The sequence below is a fragment of the Sturnira hondurensis genome, unplaced genomic scaffold (assembly GCF_014824575.4).
Source record: "Sturnira hondurensis isolate 20B ecotype Veracruz unplaced genomic scaffold, ASM1482457v3 Scaffold0022908, whole genome shotgun sequence".
Taxonomy (NCBI): domain Eukaryota; kingdom Metazoa; phylum Chordata; class Mammalia; order Chiroptera; family Phyllostomidae; genus Sturnira; species Sturnira hondurensis.
The window spans coordinates 301,484-318,998 of NW_028095539.1; the positions used below are offsets into that span (position 1 = coordinate 301,484).

Below are 17,515 nucleotides of genomic sequence, written 5' to 3' on the forward strand. Positions count from 1 at the left end.
GGTAAATGGACATGTCACAAGGGTATAGGCTCATCACTTGTATCAAAGAAAGAAATGGCACACTGACTGGTGTGGCTCAGTGGATTGAGCGCCAGCCTTCGAAAGGTTGCCTGTTTGATTCCCACTCAGGGCACATGCCTTGATTTTGGGCCAGGTCCCCATTTGGGGGCACACAAGAGGCAGCTGATGGTTATATCTCTCGCAGATCGATATTCCTCTCCCTCTCTTCTCCTTTCCCCCTCTTTAAAAAATAAATCTTAAAAAAAATAGAAACTGTGAGTGCCTACCAGGTACCGGGGTGTTCATGTATATATTACCTTATTTAAAAAGGTATAAAAATACTCTACAAAATAAGTTTAAAAATGCACAGTTTAGAAATCTGTAAAGTATTATACAAAGATATGACATCTTTATTCATTTAAAGTATTTCTTTGCATTTATTTAGATATAAACAAATTAGAATGTGGAATTAGGAAAGCTATATATTTTTGGCCTGATACTTGTGTCTAAATTGGATTACCTAAATCAATTGATGGTTATTAATTCTTTTAAAATTGAAAGTTAGTTTTTGACAAACTCTAAGTGTTTGTGTTTAAGATATTCTCTGTGTGTTGGTAACTGATACATGTATATATATTTCTTAGTAATTTTTATAATGGCTTTATGAGATACATTATACCACTTTCAGTTATGGAAACTGAGGCTCAGTGTGCCCAAACTCACTATTAGTAAGTTGTAGAACCAATATTCTAGTTGAGATTCCCCTCTTAGTTGTGTGCTCTACCATCACAAATAATGACTTCTTATTGTCAGTTTATAAAAGGTGGTCTGTCTTTATCATTGGGTGGCTCTTGCTTTTTTTTTTTTTAATCTCTACTTGCCATTTATTCTATTTCTTTAGCAAATACTTGAGCCCCTAATGTTGTTCCAGGTGTTAGGGGCATGGCCATTAATGAAACACAAAAATCCCCACCCTCCTGGAACATAGGTTTTAGTTTGCATAATACTTTAAAAAAAAAAGGATGTTTAGTCTGAAGGTGATAGGTGGTCTCGAGAAAGGAAGCGGGATGGCAGTGTCTGGGGAGGAAGTTTGTACTTCCTGGTCCATGAGAAATTAGAAGGATGAATCAGAGTAGGAGCTTCTTGTGGTAACTGACATTGAGTAGAGATTAGAAACAAAACAAAATTAATCCTTGTGGTCTTGAGACAGAGGTCATGAATACTCTGTAGAATTTTGCCAAGATTACACCAAGTTCTGGGGGACTTTTTTTTTTATCGAAGAGGCCAGGCAAGGGGTGACTTTATCCAGACCCCTTGGAGCTGCTGGACTCCCTCTTTACTTCAGCCTGTGGAGGCCAGAGACAGGGAGTCTTATTGTATAACTTATCCTGTACTGCTTAGTGTTTTAATAAAATAAACCTCATTTCTACTTCAGTTACTTTCAGGTGCCAAAACAAACAGTAAAGTATCTTGTAAAGTCTATTTTCTGGTTACCTTCTCAAGGAAAATATGTTGAACTTTGAGCCTTCCAAATTATCTCAGTTCCACAGTGTAAATACCAAAGTTTATTTTTTTTTGAGTCTATAATATTATAAAAAGTTGTCAGTGTCTTTAAGATCGTAGTTTTAGAGGACTTTCCCAGGCCCTCTGCTATCATACTATTAGTCACAACTTCAAAATGGATAAAAGATTAAGCATGGAAGCCTTAACCTAAAGTATAAGTTCTAAAAAAAGATAAAGACCTTTTACCCAGTACTAAGTGTTTTGGGACAGGGCCCAAATTTGTGGTTTTAGAAAGGCAGCATAATTTAACCCAGGGGTGTCAAACTCATTTTCACCAGGGGCCACATCAGCCCTGCAGTTGCCTTCAAAGGGCTGAATGTAATTTCACCTCCTTAACAGTTAAGTAGTAGTTACATTTATACAGTCCTAAAAGTATTTCAGCCCTTTGAAGGCAACCACAAGGTTGATGTGGCCCCTGGTGAAAATGAGTTTGACACTCCTGATTTAATAGATCAGAATCTCTGGAATCATGAATAACTAGATTCAGATTTTGGCTTTGCCTCTAACTAGTTACATTATAATGATTGCCTTGAATAAGTTACACCATTTCTTTAAGTCTCAACGTGCTGTGGTGATTAAATTAAGAGGCACCAGCCCTGGCTGGTGTAGCTCAGTGGATTGAGCGCGGACCTGCAAACCAGACGATCGCAGTTCGATTCCCAGTCAGGGCACATGCCTGGGTTGCAGGCCAGTTCCCTGCAGGCCAACTCTCAGCAGGGGACGCACAAAAGGCAACCATACATTGATGTTTCTCTCCCTCTCTCCTTCCCTTCCCCTCTAACGATAAATAAATAAAATATTGAAAAATAAAATAAATTAAGAGGCACCAGCAAGTTATCTATAATACAACATAATAGACATTAAAAAAATAAAAATGCTATGGGAACAATTCATTTGGCTCTGGGGTGGAAATGGGCAGGCTACTTGGAAGGTGAGTATTAGATCATAAATGATAAGTTGTGGTTGTTGATGGAGTTCAGAAGCAAAGGAAACCACTTTAGGAAGAGGATAACTATGAGTGCAAATACATGGAAGTATTAAAGTACAGATGTTTCTCGACTTATGATGGGCTTATGTCCTGTTACATCCATCATAATTTAAAATATACTAAGGTGAAAAAGCAATTAAGATACCTAACCTATTGATCATCATAGCTTAGCCCAGCCAACCTTAAAGGTGCTCAAAACACTTACATTAGCCTACAGTTGGGCAAAATTATCTAACACAGAACCTATTTTACAATTGAGTATTGAGTATCTCATATAATTATGTGTATTGCTTTCACATCATCATAAAGTTGAAAAATTGTTAAGTAGAGCCATCATAACTCAGGGACTGTCCGTATATATCCTTAGCAAAGATATTATCATCTCTAATACACTTCTTATCTCCATGTCTAAGCCCCTCTTCCAACCTGTTCCCATAGTTCTTCTTACCCTAAATCAGTACCTATTAACCTGTGCATTTTGCTTCTGTTCTCAACTAAGCTATAAAATCTTTGGGGTCAAGAATCTTTCCTTTACCATTTTCTGTTCTTTATACACTAAACAGTAGGTATTCACTGAATGGATGAAGAAAAACTACATTTTAAAAAGTTTTCAAAAGTACATTTTGGAGCATCCTGAATGCCATACTGTGCATTTAGATTTGGTCCTATGAAATGTAGAGCTGTGATAGCCTTTAAGCAAGGGAATTAGTTTAAATAGAACAGGATTAGAGCTTTAGTTAAACCTAGTTAAGTGACCTTTTCTTGGTGTTGCCATTTCCTTATTTGTTTAATATTATTGATGATTTCTATTTTTCTGCCAACTGTAATATTCAGGGATTGTGTGATTATTGCTGCCAGGTGGTTGCCCAGGTATGAGCCTTTCAAGAGAAGATAGTGTTTGGCATATGGTATATGTTCAATAAATATAAATTCAATTAAAAATCCAAAGCATAAATCAGGATTTCTTAATTAGATAGACTCTCAGAACCTTCACTTATTGAAGGTACAAGATGAGCATAGAACCAGAGCTACTCTTGCTAATTTGTTAAAACTCTTTGAGTATAACATTGTATTGTTTGTTCTGTTGCTGTTTTGGCAACCAAATGGGAACATTGCCAGAAAGTATGCAGAACCAGAATTTTAAATCGTAGATGAGTTGGAGTTCTATTCCAGGAGTCAACAAGTAATTGAATTGCTTTTCATGGGTGACACATTTTTATAAGTTTTTGGTGTGAAACTCTTTTATTAGTAATGTTCATATTGTGTTATGTTCTAAGAAATAATGAAATAGGAAGGTTGAGTTTTTCACAGACTTCTGATTTCTTGCTATGTAAGGTGTTTCTCAGCTGTAGAATTTGTAGTTGCTCTGCCTTGAATTCATTTCTCTTGGATGTTAATGTGACTTTTTTTCCTTAAAAATATGTTAATATTTAAATATAAGTATCAATAATGTTAGGAACACCTTAGTTATTGACCTAAGTGTTTTGGATATCATTTATGTGTACAGTGTTACAAATTAAAGAACAGAAAACAAGTTCAGTACTCTTAAAATTTTAAAGGCCAAGAATAGAGTTGGAACATGTGTCAAGTAAATTGATGTAGGTAGACAGTTACTCTTGAGGGAATATGTTTTATTTATGTAGTTGAAATCTGAAATATCTCTACTCTGAATAGCATCAAATTCCCTTGTTATCTGGAATAGAAATCCTAAACTGTAAATGGTGAAAGTCTTGGGAAGATATTTTGGAAATGGTGTGTTTTATTTGCAAAGATTTTCCGTAAGCATTTTGTAAGAATTAGAGTGTAATTGAATCTCTGGCAGATGTTCTATATGAGTATTTTTATGGTTTTTGTTTTTCAGGCATTTTAAAAATATTTAATCATTCATGAGTTGAGCTTCATTCTTAAGTCATGGATGACAAGGCTTCTGTTGGAAAGATCAGTGTCTCCTCAGACTCAGTATCCACTCTTAATAGTGAAGATTTTGTCTTGGTTTCCAGGCAAGGAGATGAGACACCGTCTACAAATAATGGAAGTGATGACGAGAAAACAGGACTCAAGGTAAAACTCCATAACAAAAGTATCTTTTGCTTAGCCTTGCTAAGCTCACTGCAAAACTTGGCTTGAGTGGAAAGGTATATGGAGTGCTGGTGTGAACATGGAAAGTATTATCCTTTCTTTTTAATGCTAAATAATTTTACTTATAATTAGTGATAATGACAGATTTATATATGATTAAGTATTTTTTAATTTGATTGCTTCTAAACTTCTGTTATCCCCCCATTGTCATAAGTAGTGGTCATAGTATAAACATTTGTCATTTTAGTATTGTTTTCACTTTCCTGTTGAATTAGAGGTGATTGTTTTTGTTTATGTAGTGTAAGGGCAGTGTCAGGTCAGTAGTGCTATTTATAAAAAAGGTTTCAGGATCATTGAAATGGAATTTTAAATTTCTGGCTTTTGGCCACTTTTTTAAAAAATGTATTGATTGATTTTAGAGAGAGAGAGAGACAAAAGGAGAGAGAGAAAGAAACATTGATTTGTTGTTCCACTTATGCATTCATTGATTGATTCTTATATGTGCCCTTACTGGGCATCGAACCTTCAACCTTGGTGTATTGGGACAATGCTCTAACCAACTGAGCTACCAGACTAGAGCCTTCTGTTTGTTTCTATTTTCTCAGCCAAACAACTATTCTTTTCCCACACTGTTATTGTTCTGCTCTTTATGGCTCTCAGTAAAGTTTGATTGTTAACATCATTTATAATGTAGGTAGCTTCAAAAAGTTCCAATTCCTGTTTACATCTTTTCATTCAACGAGTCTTTTATAGAGTATCACCTGTGTGCCAAATGCTATTCTACATACTGGGGATACAGTGGTGAATAAGATAAAAGATAAAGCCCAGTGTCCTCCTAGGGCTTTTAAACTGATGGGAGAAATAGACTCTGAGCGAATAAGAAAATGACTATTAGGTGAATTTAGGTGCTATGGGGAAAATTGAAGTGGAGTATGTGGGTGAAAAGTGAAGGAACAGGTACTGCTTTAGAGAATGTCTTGAAGCCCTGGCTGGTGTAGCTCAGTGGATTGAGCATGGGCCTGTGAACCACACAAGAATGTCTTGAAATGACGTGAGCAGAGATTTCAGTGAAATGAGGAAGAAGGCCATGGAGAGATCTGGGAAAAGAACTTTCCACAGGGAACAGAAAACAGACCCTGAAGGGGGGTCATCTTATTAAGACAGAGATAGAACATTGTGAATAAAGGAAATAAAAAGGCAAAGGATGAGATCCAGTGATAGGTAGGGGCTAGACTATATAGAACTTCTTAGAACTTAGTAGGAAGTCAAAGGTTGTTACATATGTGAAAGTAATTTTTGGAGAGTTTTGAATGGGAACATGATCTGGTTTACATCTTTAAAAAGCGCATTTGCTGAGACACTGCCAGTATGATAGCATGAGGAGCCTTCTGGACCTGCTCCCTAGCAAAACTGGTGACAGTTACTAAAAAACCACCATTGAAGGTCTGTGGGAGTGTTCTGAAGGACATAAAGCAAATGAAGAAACATTTATTTGAAGAAACTTACCAAAATTTGGTTAAGAATCTGTGGTGTTTGAACCAGGATCCATTCTGTATTCCTCTATCCGAGCTAAACAGTGTGGGAACTTCATTCCGTGTTGCTGCAGTCAAGAAGACAGGGAGAGCCCCTCTCCCCTCCTGGCTCATCATAGTCAGAGGTCTGTCCCACAGGGAGGAGCAGGGCAGCAGCGTTTCTCACTCTGTTTCCAGCTACTTTTTGTTGGCCAAGTGTGAGTGAGCAGTGAGGGCTCCCCTTTTCCTCCCAGCCCTTACTCTTAGCATGAGGCCATATTTGGGCAAGGTGCTGCTGAATGTACTAGGAGCCCCACTGCCCTTGCCTTGACTCTGGCATGTAAGGTAGCAGTTCTGCACCTCTACAGGCAAGTCAGATAGACTTGAAACTACTGTACCGTCTCCCGTACCCCCCAGGCACTCAGCTTTTGAAGATGGGGTATCACTCAGAAGTGTGCCATTGTCCACACTTTCAGCCTTATAGCTGTGGCTCAGAGGTTTTGCCCATAGTAAGAAGTGGACCATAAAACAGCTCCTAATCTCTTCTCAAAGGAACTGACTTTCCTAACAATGGATTGAGAAGTTCAAGCCTAAGGGTAATTCTCAAAAACAGTGGAGATTGTGGTGAAAGGTAATTGGGAGGAGATTGGTAGATTGTTTGGACATGCAGGTTTAACTGTAGAATTGTTGGGAGGAGACCACCAAGGATCAGAGCAAAACTCAAAAATACTGACCTCTGGAACTCTCCCTTCAAAGTAACCTCAACTTTATAGAGATATTCTCTAGAGCAGTTTATATCCCAGTGCATTGTTGGGAACTGTAGAGCAGTCAGCCCCAGTCACTGGCCTTCAGCATCTAGGTGTGGTCAGAGAAAGAGACCGAGCACCTTGCCAAAGCTACTCTCATCGCAGGTGACCGTGAGGCAAATCCAAATCTGAGCCCCCAGAGGAGCAACATCAGAAGCTTAACACTATGGAATGAAGGGACAAGAATATACTTAAATAAGCCAGGCAGTCACTAAACAAACAAGCATCGAAAATGCAAAGTCCCAGAGTGGGGATATCAATACTGGAAATTGGTATAATATGCTAACCTAAAATGTCTTGTTTCCAATGAAAATAATTGTGAGAAATACAAAGAAACATACTATAATCCATATGTCATAAAAAGGGAGCATATACTGTTGTGAAAATATGTTGGATTTAATATGCAAACTCTTGAAAGTAGTCATTAATATGATCAATGAACTGAAATAAATTATACTTAAAGAAATAAAGGAGAATACAATGATAGTATCAAAGTAAATAGAGAATATCATTAAGGAGACAAATCACAAAAAGAAAAAAAACTAAACAGCAATTCTAAAATGAAATAGTCACTAGAGAGGTGCAACAGTAAATTTCAACTGGCAAAAGGAAGTGAGCAGGAGATGATGTCATCAAAATACCAGTACAGGAGTTTTTCTCCCAATCTGTCCTGGAAGAATACTGATTTAGACAATCAGGCACAGATGAGGTTCCTTTGTGGAAGTCTAGCAGACAAGGTCCAGCACATATTGGAGTAAAAAACATCCTAGATTGGACCTGTTGAAAACAATCAAAGGAACAGTTTCTATGATATATTTTTTTAAGATTTTATTTATCTTTAGAGGGGAAGGGAAGGAGAGAGGGAGAGAAATATCAATGCATGGTTGCCTCTCGTGAGTCCCCTGCTGGGAACTGGCCCGCAACCCAGGCATGTGCCCCAACTGGGAATCGAACCGCGATCGTGTGGTTCGCAGGCCCGCGCTCAATCCACTGAGCCACACCAGCCAGGGCTCTATAATATTTTTAAATACTAATTTTTAATTGGCTTTTTAACAGGAGGCAGATGGGAGAGAAATACTGATTTTTTTGTTGCACTCATATGCATTCATGGTTGATTCTCAGATGTGCCCTGACTGGGATCAAACCTGCAACTTTGGCATATTGATATGACACTCTAACCAACTGAGCTACCCAACCAGGGCAAAGGAACAGTCACTTTATATGTGTCACTCCTACACCAAGGTGGCACAGCTCAGTGCCAAGAGAGACTTACACAGCTTGTGATTTCTCCCAGAGGGAAAAGTAAGAGTGTGGGATTGAGCAGCTGGCTTCCCCAACTGTGTGAGAGACTCTCAGGGAGGCCCATTTCTTTCTCATCCCATCTAGAATTCCCAGTTGTGAAATGCATGACCTGGGGGCAGATAGTTCTGAAAGTGTAGCAGCCAGGGCTGGGGATGGAACATATCCTGGATCATATTAACTGCTTTGGAGACTCCGTCACGGAGCCAACCCATGAGCCATTGGGGACTGATGATTCCCCCATGGGTACCTGCAAGTGTTATGGCCATGGCCCTCACCAAACACACCCCCAATCTATGGCTGCCTCCTTTGTGTGCCTCTGAGGGCAAGAATGGTGAGAGTGAGCTCTTGCAGATGACTGATAAGCATGCCCAGGAAGCCAGCCTGGTGGTTTTGCAGGATTGAGAGAAACCACACACTAGAGCACTCATTACCACCTTAAGGAAAGCAAATGCAATAGAGAGCATCAGTATCAGACTGGATTAAGCAGAAGAAAGTACTCATTTGAAGATACATACTCTGAGAACAAAGGTAAACATTTAAGAAGAGAGAAGGGCCCTGGTGGGTAGCTCAGTTGATTAGAGTATTGTCCTGATACAGCATGGTTGTGCATTTGATCCCTGGTCAGGGCACATATGAGAATCAACCAATGTATGCATGAATAAGTAGAACAACAAACTGATCGATCTCTCTCTCTCTTTCTCTCTTTCTCTCTTTCTCTTTCTTCTTCCCTTCACTCTAAAATCAATAGGTTAAAAAAGGAAAGGTGCTGGTTTGGACAGAACCCATATTTTAAAAAAATGAAGAAATAGAAAAGTGAAAAAAGCCTATGTGAACAATGGCATACTGTTAAAATAAAGAATTTATGCATTATTTGAATCCCAGAAGGAGAAGAAAGGGAGAAATGAATAGAAAGCTTATTTAGAGATGTAATTATTTTCAGACTACCCAAATTTGAGGAGAGATTTGGATATCCAGGTTCATGAAGCTGATAGATTCCCTCAAAATTTCAACTGAAATTGATTCTAAAGACTTGTTATCATAAAACTCTCTAAAATCAAAGACAGATTTATTAAAGCAACAAGAGAGAGAAAATTTTACATTACAAGGGAATGGTCATAAGGCAGCATGCAGATTTTTCCCCATAAACCTTATAGGCCAGCAGAGATTGAAATGATGTACTAAAGTACTGAAATTAAAAAAGAGCCAACCAAGCATACTTTTCTTCAGCAAAGCTGTCCTTCGGAAATAGATAAGGAAATCTGGGTGGGATGGGATGGGAGTAATAGAAAACTGTACTTGAAAAATAATTAAATAAAAATATTGGGGGGAAAAAAAAGGAAATCTAAGCTGAAGTAGTTAATCATCATTAGACCATGCGGGAAATGCTGAAAAGATTTCAACCTGAAATGTAAGGACACTAATTAGAATCATGCTCACTGATTACATCTCACGTAGACACCGACATTAAGGACAGGCATATGATCACTGGAATACATTTGGGAATTAAATAGAAGCTTGTGTCTGTGGTCAGCTGATGAAATGATATCAATACCATTCAATTGGGATTTGTTTTTCAACATACTGTGCCAGGACAGCTGGGTAGCCTCATTTAAAAGAATGAAGTTGTACCCTCACCTCACACCATATTTAAAAATTAGCTCAAAATGTTTGAAAGACTTCAATGTAAGAGCTAAAATTAAAAAAACTTAAAACATAAGGGTAAAATTTCATGTCTTTAGATTTGGCAATAGATTCTTAGATATCACACAAAACATAAGCAACAAAGGAAAACTAGATGAAATTGGACTGCGTCAATATTAAGATCTTTTGTTCTGTAAAGGATACTATCAAAGTGAAGACAACACAGAATGAGAGGAGATATTTGAACATCATAAGGTAATTTTATTTAGGATATGTAAACGTAATCTAATACAGGTCTGGCTGCCTGCAGCAACAAAAGTCAAACTCGTGAGACAGGTGCTGGTGAGACCGGGATTTATTCAAGTGCCAGCATCTTGAGAAGGTTGGGACTCTTGTCTCAAAGTCCATATTAACATCTCATTGCAGGCAGAGTTCTCTGTAAGGAGGAAAATAAGAACAGAACAAAGAGATCAAAGGGGGGGGTGGTTGAAAAGTGCTCTATGTGCAGACCAGCACATAGATTATAAGTCTATTCTGATAATCTCAAAATTGGCCCAGCAGTGGTCTGGTGTGCATCGTCCTGGTTTTCGTCATTCTGGTTTTATGGTTGAAGGTCCACAGACCTCCCATAGCTGGGATGACTGAAGGTTGGAATCTGTATCTTGTTGAACTTAGTTCCTAGGATTTTTACACAAACATGCTGTTTATCTACAAGCTATGTATTAGAGTCAGTGTTTACAGAAACTGTCAAAACAGTGATGGGGTAAGTTACAATTCCCCACTGTTACTTAAAGAGCTGAACAACCTAAATGTTTTATCAGCTACTAACATGGATGAATAAGGTGGTAAAACGGAATGAAGTACTGATACATGTGACAGCACAGATGAAACTTGACATTATGTTAAGTTACAAGTAACTTATGAAAGACGATAGTTGACCCTTGAACAACATGGGTTTCAACTGTGTGTGCCCACTTGTATGTGGATTTTTTTTTCATTAAATATATAATTGGCCCTCTCTGTCCTCAGGTTTCAACCAACCATGTGCTTTTGATCCATGGTTGGGAAAGCACGGGTACAGAGGGCCAATTGTATGCTTTGTTCTGTGTCATTTTATGTAAGGGACTTGAGCCTTGACAGATTTTGGTGTCTGTGGAGGGGTCTTAAAACCAACCCCTGCAGATACTGAGGGACAGCTATAGTTAAGTTTTGGGGAAATTCAAAGCTATACATGATTTTCAGTTGCACAGGGGTCTACCCTAGCCCCCCCCCTTCTTTGAGGGTCAACTGTATATGGCTCTGTAAATTTGAAGTATGAAGGATAATTGAATCTTTAGAGACAGAGGATAGATTAGTGGTTGCTAAGTGCTGGAGGTGTTGGGGGAGTAGGTATTTAATGCCTAAGGGAGTATGGTGTTTCTTTTTGAGGTGATGAAAATATTTTAAAATTCACTTTGGTGATGGTTTTATGTTAATGTGAGTAAACTCACAACTTTAGTATGTGCACTTTAAATAAGTGAATTGCATATAAATTATATCTGGCTCTTTGTAGAATTGGTAGTAAGGGGCAAGGCTGGTGGCAAGAAGAGGAGATAGGACAGTGCTTTAGTCACAGAAGGTTGAGTTAATGTTGGTTTTGTATCAGTATGAATGTGCTCTGATTCAGGATATATTTTCAAGGTAGAGCTGATTGGTATTAGAATGGGTGAATTAGATGTGGGACTTGGGGCAAAGAGAGAAGTAAATAGTGATTCCTAGATTTGGGCCTGAGCTGGTAGGTATGTGGTAGTGCCATTTACTGGGATGGCAAAGAGATAGGAAGACCAGGATTGGGCAGGAGAATCATAGTTCCATTTTTTAAAAATTTTTAAAGATTTTGTTTATTTATCTTTAGAGGGGAAGGGAAGGAGAGAGGGAGGGAAATATCAATGTATAGTTGCCTCTGGTGAGTCCCCTACTTGGAACTGGCCTGCAATCCAGGCATGTACCCTGACTGGGAATTGAACTGTGATCGTGTGGTTCGCAGGCCCGCGCTCAATCCACTGAGCTACACCAGCCAGGGCCATAGTTCCATTTTATACTTGAGATGACGACCAGATGTCTATTTCTAGATGTCATGTAGTTAGTTAGATATTGAGGTTGATGCCTGGGAGAGATTGTGGCCGGCATCAGTAGTACATAGGTAGTATTCAAAGCCATGGGATTAAATGAAGTTACTGTAGATCAAGTGTAGAGAGAGATTGAGTGTACTGGAGAGATACATAAGTGATAAAAGATGATTCTCAAGGTACTTCAGTATTTAGATCAGTGTTTAGAGATTGAGATGCAGAGAAACCAGCAGAGAAGGCTGAGAAGAAATAACTGGTGCCATATAAGGAAAGCTAGGAGATTGAAGTGTCTTGAAAGAGAACTGAAGAAAGTGTTTCAAGAAAGCAGGAGTAACCACTATGTTTAATTTTACTGAGAGGGTTCTTTAGATGGTGACTGAAAATGATAAGAAGCTTTGATAATCCTTAGGAAGATTGGTTTGTTTGTTTTTCTTTTTAAAGAGAGATGAAAGCGTTAGCAGGGTTAGTGTGGGTTGGGTAGTAAATGGGAGGTGAGGAAGAAGCGGCAGTAAGTGTAGACCACCATTTCAAGGATTTTTGCTAAAAAAAGAGGAGCAGGAAATGGAGTGGTAGCTGTAGGGTGATACAGATTTCAGTGAGAGATTTTATTTATACAGTGCTAAGAATGATTCACTGAAGAGGAGTACATTGCTGATACAAAGACGATCAGACTCCTTGATAACATTAGGGAGATGGGTATCCTGTGCATAAGGGGACAGTGGGGTTAGCCCAGGAACAGTGTCTGGGATAGGAAGGAAGACAGCATAAATCTTCTTTTGAGTTTCTTCCATTTGAAATTTTTCTTACGAATTTTTGAATTATTATTTGACTTATTCTTCCTGTTTGTAATTAAATGAACCATTTATGCTAAATGGCAAGGACCCTCAGGGCTCCTCCAGAAAACTTTTTTCTTGTTGTCTCATCCATCTTATTTACCAGAAAGAGATACTTCTGTAGACTAGGAAATTGAGCAACATGTTCTACAAATTAGAATGTTTCCTTTATGCATTTTATTTCCATGTTATTTCAGTATGTCTGTACAGTATATCATTTGTGTGAAGAACTGGTAAGTGAAATAGTAATAAAATTGTTATTAGTTAAATCTATGAGCTCTGTCACCAGAGGAAGGTATAACAAGATTACTACAAATTTGTTGCTCAGTTGTGCCCACTCCTTTTGAACCTTTTTGTCAGCCACTAGTAGATTTTCAGATTGCATTGGATTTAGAAAATACACTTAATAGGTCTGTTACTCTTCCATTCCAAAGGTCCTAATTGAGTGGTTTGTTGGATATTCAGGTGATAGCGAGTAATCCACCAAGTGTTGTTTTAGGCGTTGAGGATAAGAACTCCCATTTTGAAATAGGGTGTCCTAGAAAACCTCAAAATGCCAGTATAAAATACTTAGCAAAGCTGGATGAAATATAGCAAACACCCTTTTAATTGTGTTCGTATACGAAAGTAAAGAAAATCTCTAAGGAACAAATGCTGAGGGGAACTGAAGAACAATATTCATGAGCTGACATTGGAACTGAACTGTTCTTTATAACCAGTGGACTTTGGTTTTGGTAGCAACTAAATTGAGAGGAGATAGGCCTTGGATTTTACAAAGAGAGAGTAGGTGGAACTGAGATTTCCTTGTAAAGTACCCTTAAGGGCTACTCCTAATTGAAAGGATAGACCTGGAGAAAAAATTCTGCCTGTAGTCACAGGAAGAAAATAAGGAAGCTTGAACTCTGGTTTGCGGAAGTCTTGTTGAGAATTTGTACCCTTAATCTTGTTGTCCTATATGTTTGGGGTTTGAATTTACACGACCTGCATATTCCTGGGTTGGTAATACTCCTGGGGCATCCAATAGAATCAACTGCAGAACTACTCTGGGGGGACCTACTTGCCACCCAGTTTGCATGGTATTCCCACAGATAACCCTCGTAAAGAATTAGCACACATTCCAGAACTTATAAATAGAATACAAAGGACAGTTCTTCATGAGCAAGGAAAAGTAAACCTGAGCAGGATCAATTCTTGCCAAAATTCAGGCATTTGAATGATTAGCTGTAACCTTAAGGTAGATATGATAAAATGTTTAATTATTTAAAGAAAAAAGTACGAACATTAGAAAACAAAATTATCAAAAAATTTTAAAAATTAAGCAAACTAAAAATAGAACTTCTACAAATGAAATGTAAAGCCAGTGACTCCTGACTGGTGTGGCTCAGTGGTTGAGTGCCGGCCTGTGAACCAAAGGGCCACTGGTTTGATTCCCGGTCAGGGCACGTGCCTGGGTTGCTGGCCAGGTCCCCAGTAGGCAACCACACATTGATGTTTGTCTCCCTCTCTTTCTTCCTCCCTTCCCCTCTCTTTAAAAATAAATACATAAATTTTAAAAAAAGGAAAGTAATGCCAGCAAAATTAAAGGTGCAGCAGAGTAGACATGTCAGAAAAGAGAATCAGACTCTTGCAAAGTGTGCCTTAGGAAATTCCCCACAAGATAGCACTGAAAGATGATAAAATATGAAAAGCCAATTACGAGACATGGAGACTTGGATGGGAAGGACGAGCATATAATATACCTAAGAGTTCCCTCAGAATGTGGGGGAAGGAAATACTTGAGATAATAGCTGAATATTTTCTAGAGGTAATAAAAGACCCAAATCCTCAGCTTCAAAAAAACAGAGTGACCCCCCCAAGCAGGATGGCAGTGAAACTGCAGAACATCACAGCCAAAGAGAAGTTCTTAAAAGGCTGAATGAGAATGACTTGAACATGGTTCCTGTTCTCAGGATCCTTATAGCTTAGGGAAGAGGACCGTTGTTAAAAACCCTGTTTCTCCTAGACTTTGCTTTGTAACAAACTACCTCAGAACTCAGTGGTTCAGATCAGTTTATTATTTCTCATGGTTCTGTGGACTGCCTGGGCAGTGTTGCTGCTCTTGCTTCAGCTCACACAACTCTATTTAACTTGTATGTTGGCTGGGCACTGGGCTTGACTGGGATAGCTGGGTCTCTCTTCACAGCATAATGGTCTTAGGGCACATGTGGAAGCTGTAGGGCCTTTATTAAAGGCTGATGTTCAGAAATTACATGATGTCGCATCTAGCACCTTCTTTTGGTCAAAGCAAGTCACAAGGCTAGTGCAGATGGATGGATTTAGGGAAATAGACTATGCCTTCTGAGGAAGGAGCTATAGAGATTTTTATGGCTATGTTAACATTAATGTAGTTAGATAAATGCTGTAGTATAGAGGTTAACAACAGGTACTTTAGAGCAGAGGGGATAGAAACCTATCAGCTTGGGTGAGGGGTCAGGAAAGGCTTCTTGGAGAGGATAATGCTTTAGTTATGCCTTTTAAAGGAAAGCTTTATATGATGGTATAGTTACAAAAAACACAGGTATTTTTATCCATCAAATGTTCTGACAACTCGCATCAAAATCTTAGAACTTTGCATAAAAATTCAGAACATGTGGTGCTTTTGCTACATGACTTCTCTGATGTACGAACCTTATACCTTTAGCTCTTTGCCAGAATCACTCTATAAATTTGGCTGGGGTATGATGATGGGCAGTACTTATCAGGAGGAAAGTTCAGTTAGAGAATTTTTTAAAACTTTAATCTTCATAGTTTTCTTCTTGAAAAATCCAGTTGACATTATTTTGGTTAGAAAAAGTTGCCAGGTTTTATTAAAATAGCAGATACAACAATTACGCCTTCTCTTTAGTATTTTGCTTAATCTAATCTTCTGACTCAGTTTCTGGTATTGCTTGTTTTAGAATCAGGTAATCTTTTCCTCTGTAATGCTGAGCTTCTATTCAGCAAGCAAAGTTACTGAACCAGAAATGCACAGTTTAATTAAAGGGTTCAGGGTGGTGTGGGAGACACATAAGCAAATATGTCATCACAATAAAATTCATCAAGTGCTGAATATAGACATGATAAGAATTATGTGAGAACATAATTGTTGCCTAAAGAAGAAAAGAAAGGTTTCATAGAATTCAGGAAAGCCTTAAAGAGCGATTAATAATTTCCCAAAGAAGTGTATCTGTGACATGCAGAAAGATCAGACAAAGTCTGCAAAGGGCCTAGAGTTGAGACCACTGCATACAGTAGAATTGTATGTTTTTCTCACAGGATGCAAATAGCTTTTTGTCATTTGTGGGTTTTTTTTTTTTAATATAAAAGGAATGTATGACTCGCCAAGATGGAGGCGTAGGTGGAAACACTGTGCCTTGTCCCACAACCAAGTTTGAATACAACAGAGGTCTGGAGAACAAAGATGCAGCCAAAGAAGAGAATATTGAACTATACGAAGTCCGACAACAACGAACCGTTCTACCGGACCAGTAAGAGGGGCAGAGCCAGCAGCAGAGCAGGGTTGGGCAGGAAAGATCCCCCGACCCAGGCACGCAGGCAGCCCCGAGTTGGGCTGATCCAGTGAGGGCTCGGGAGGGCGGGCTGGCTGCGGTCACACATTCGCACGACCAGCAGGGGAGTGAGCAGTGAGACGGACCGCACAGCCCCCAGCAACGAATCCAGAACCCAGCAGCAGGCTGACCGCGGTCAAGGATCGCACAGCCCGAGGTGGCCGCGGGAGGCAGCAAAGGGTGCCCGCCATTGCTTTCCTTTGGCCCTGCCCCCACATACACCGTCACAACCCAGCGACTGAGTGGCCCAGCCCTGGTGAACACCTAGGGCTCTGCTCCTCATACATAACAGGCATGAACAGTCCAAAATATGCCTCAAGAAGAACTCAAAGCCCCAGAGCCGATAACTCTAAGTGACCAGGAAATAGCAAACCTCTCAGATGCACAATTCAAGACACTGGTGATCAGGATGCTCACAGAACTGGTTGATTTTAGCCACAAATTAGAGGAACAAATGAAGGCTAAACTAATTGAAATGAAGGGAAATGCACAGGAAACCAATAGTGATGGAAAAGAAACTGGAACTCAAATGAAGGGGGTGGACCAGAAGAAAGGAAGAAATGACCAAACAGGAAAAAGTGAAGTTACAAGAATTCAAAAAAATGAGAGGATTAGGAACCTCCAGGACATCTTTAAACGTTCCAACATCCAAATTATAGGGGTACCAGAAGGGGAAAAGAAACAGCCACGAATGGAAAACTATTTGAACAAATAATAAAGGAGAACTTCCCCAGTCTGGCAAAGGAAATAGACTTCCAGGAAATCCAGGAAGCTCAGTCCCAAAGAAGTTGGACCCTAGAAGGAACACACCAAGGCACATCATAATTACATTAGCCAAGATGAAAATGAAGGAGAGAATCCTAGAAGCAGCAAGAGATAAGGGGACATTTACCTGCAAAGGAGTTCCCATCAGACTGTCAGCTGATTTCTCAAAAGAAACCTTACAGGCAAGAAGGGGCTGGATTCCAAGTCATGAAATCCAGAGACCTACATCCAAGACTGCTCTATCCAGCAAAGCTTTGATTTAGAATGGAAGGGCAGATAAAGTGCTTCTCAGATAAGATCAAATTCAAGTTCATCATTACCAAGCCCTTATT

The 17,515-nt window shown here is 39.1% G+C and overlaps 1 protein-coding gene across 5 annotated transcripts in view; it reads left to right on the forward strand.

Annotated features, from left to right (window-relative positions):
• RABGAP1 (RAB GTPase activating protein 1) overlaps positions 1-17,515 on the forward strand; it is a 164,171-nt gene that overhangs the window by 22,789 nt on the left and 123,867 nt on the right. For 4 of the 5 annotated variants that reach the window (XM_037036821.1, XM_037036824.1, XM_037036820.1 and 1 more), the window contains one exon: positions 4,413-4,612. In XM_037036821.1, coding sequence (XP_036892716.1) covers positions 4,463-4,612 — 150 coding nt within the window. In that variant the 5' untranslated portion in view covers positions 4,413-4,462. Of the gene's footprint in view, positions 1-4,412; positions 4,613-17,515 lie in introns of those variants that run through there. The other variant, XM_037036826.1, reaches the window with a different exon arrangement.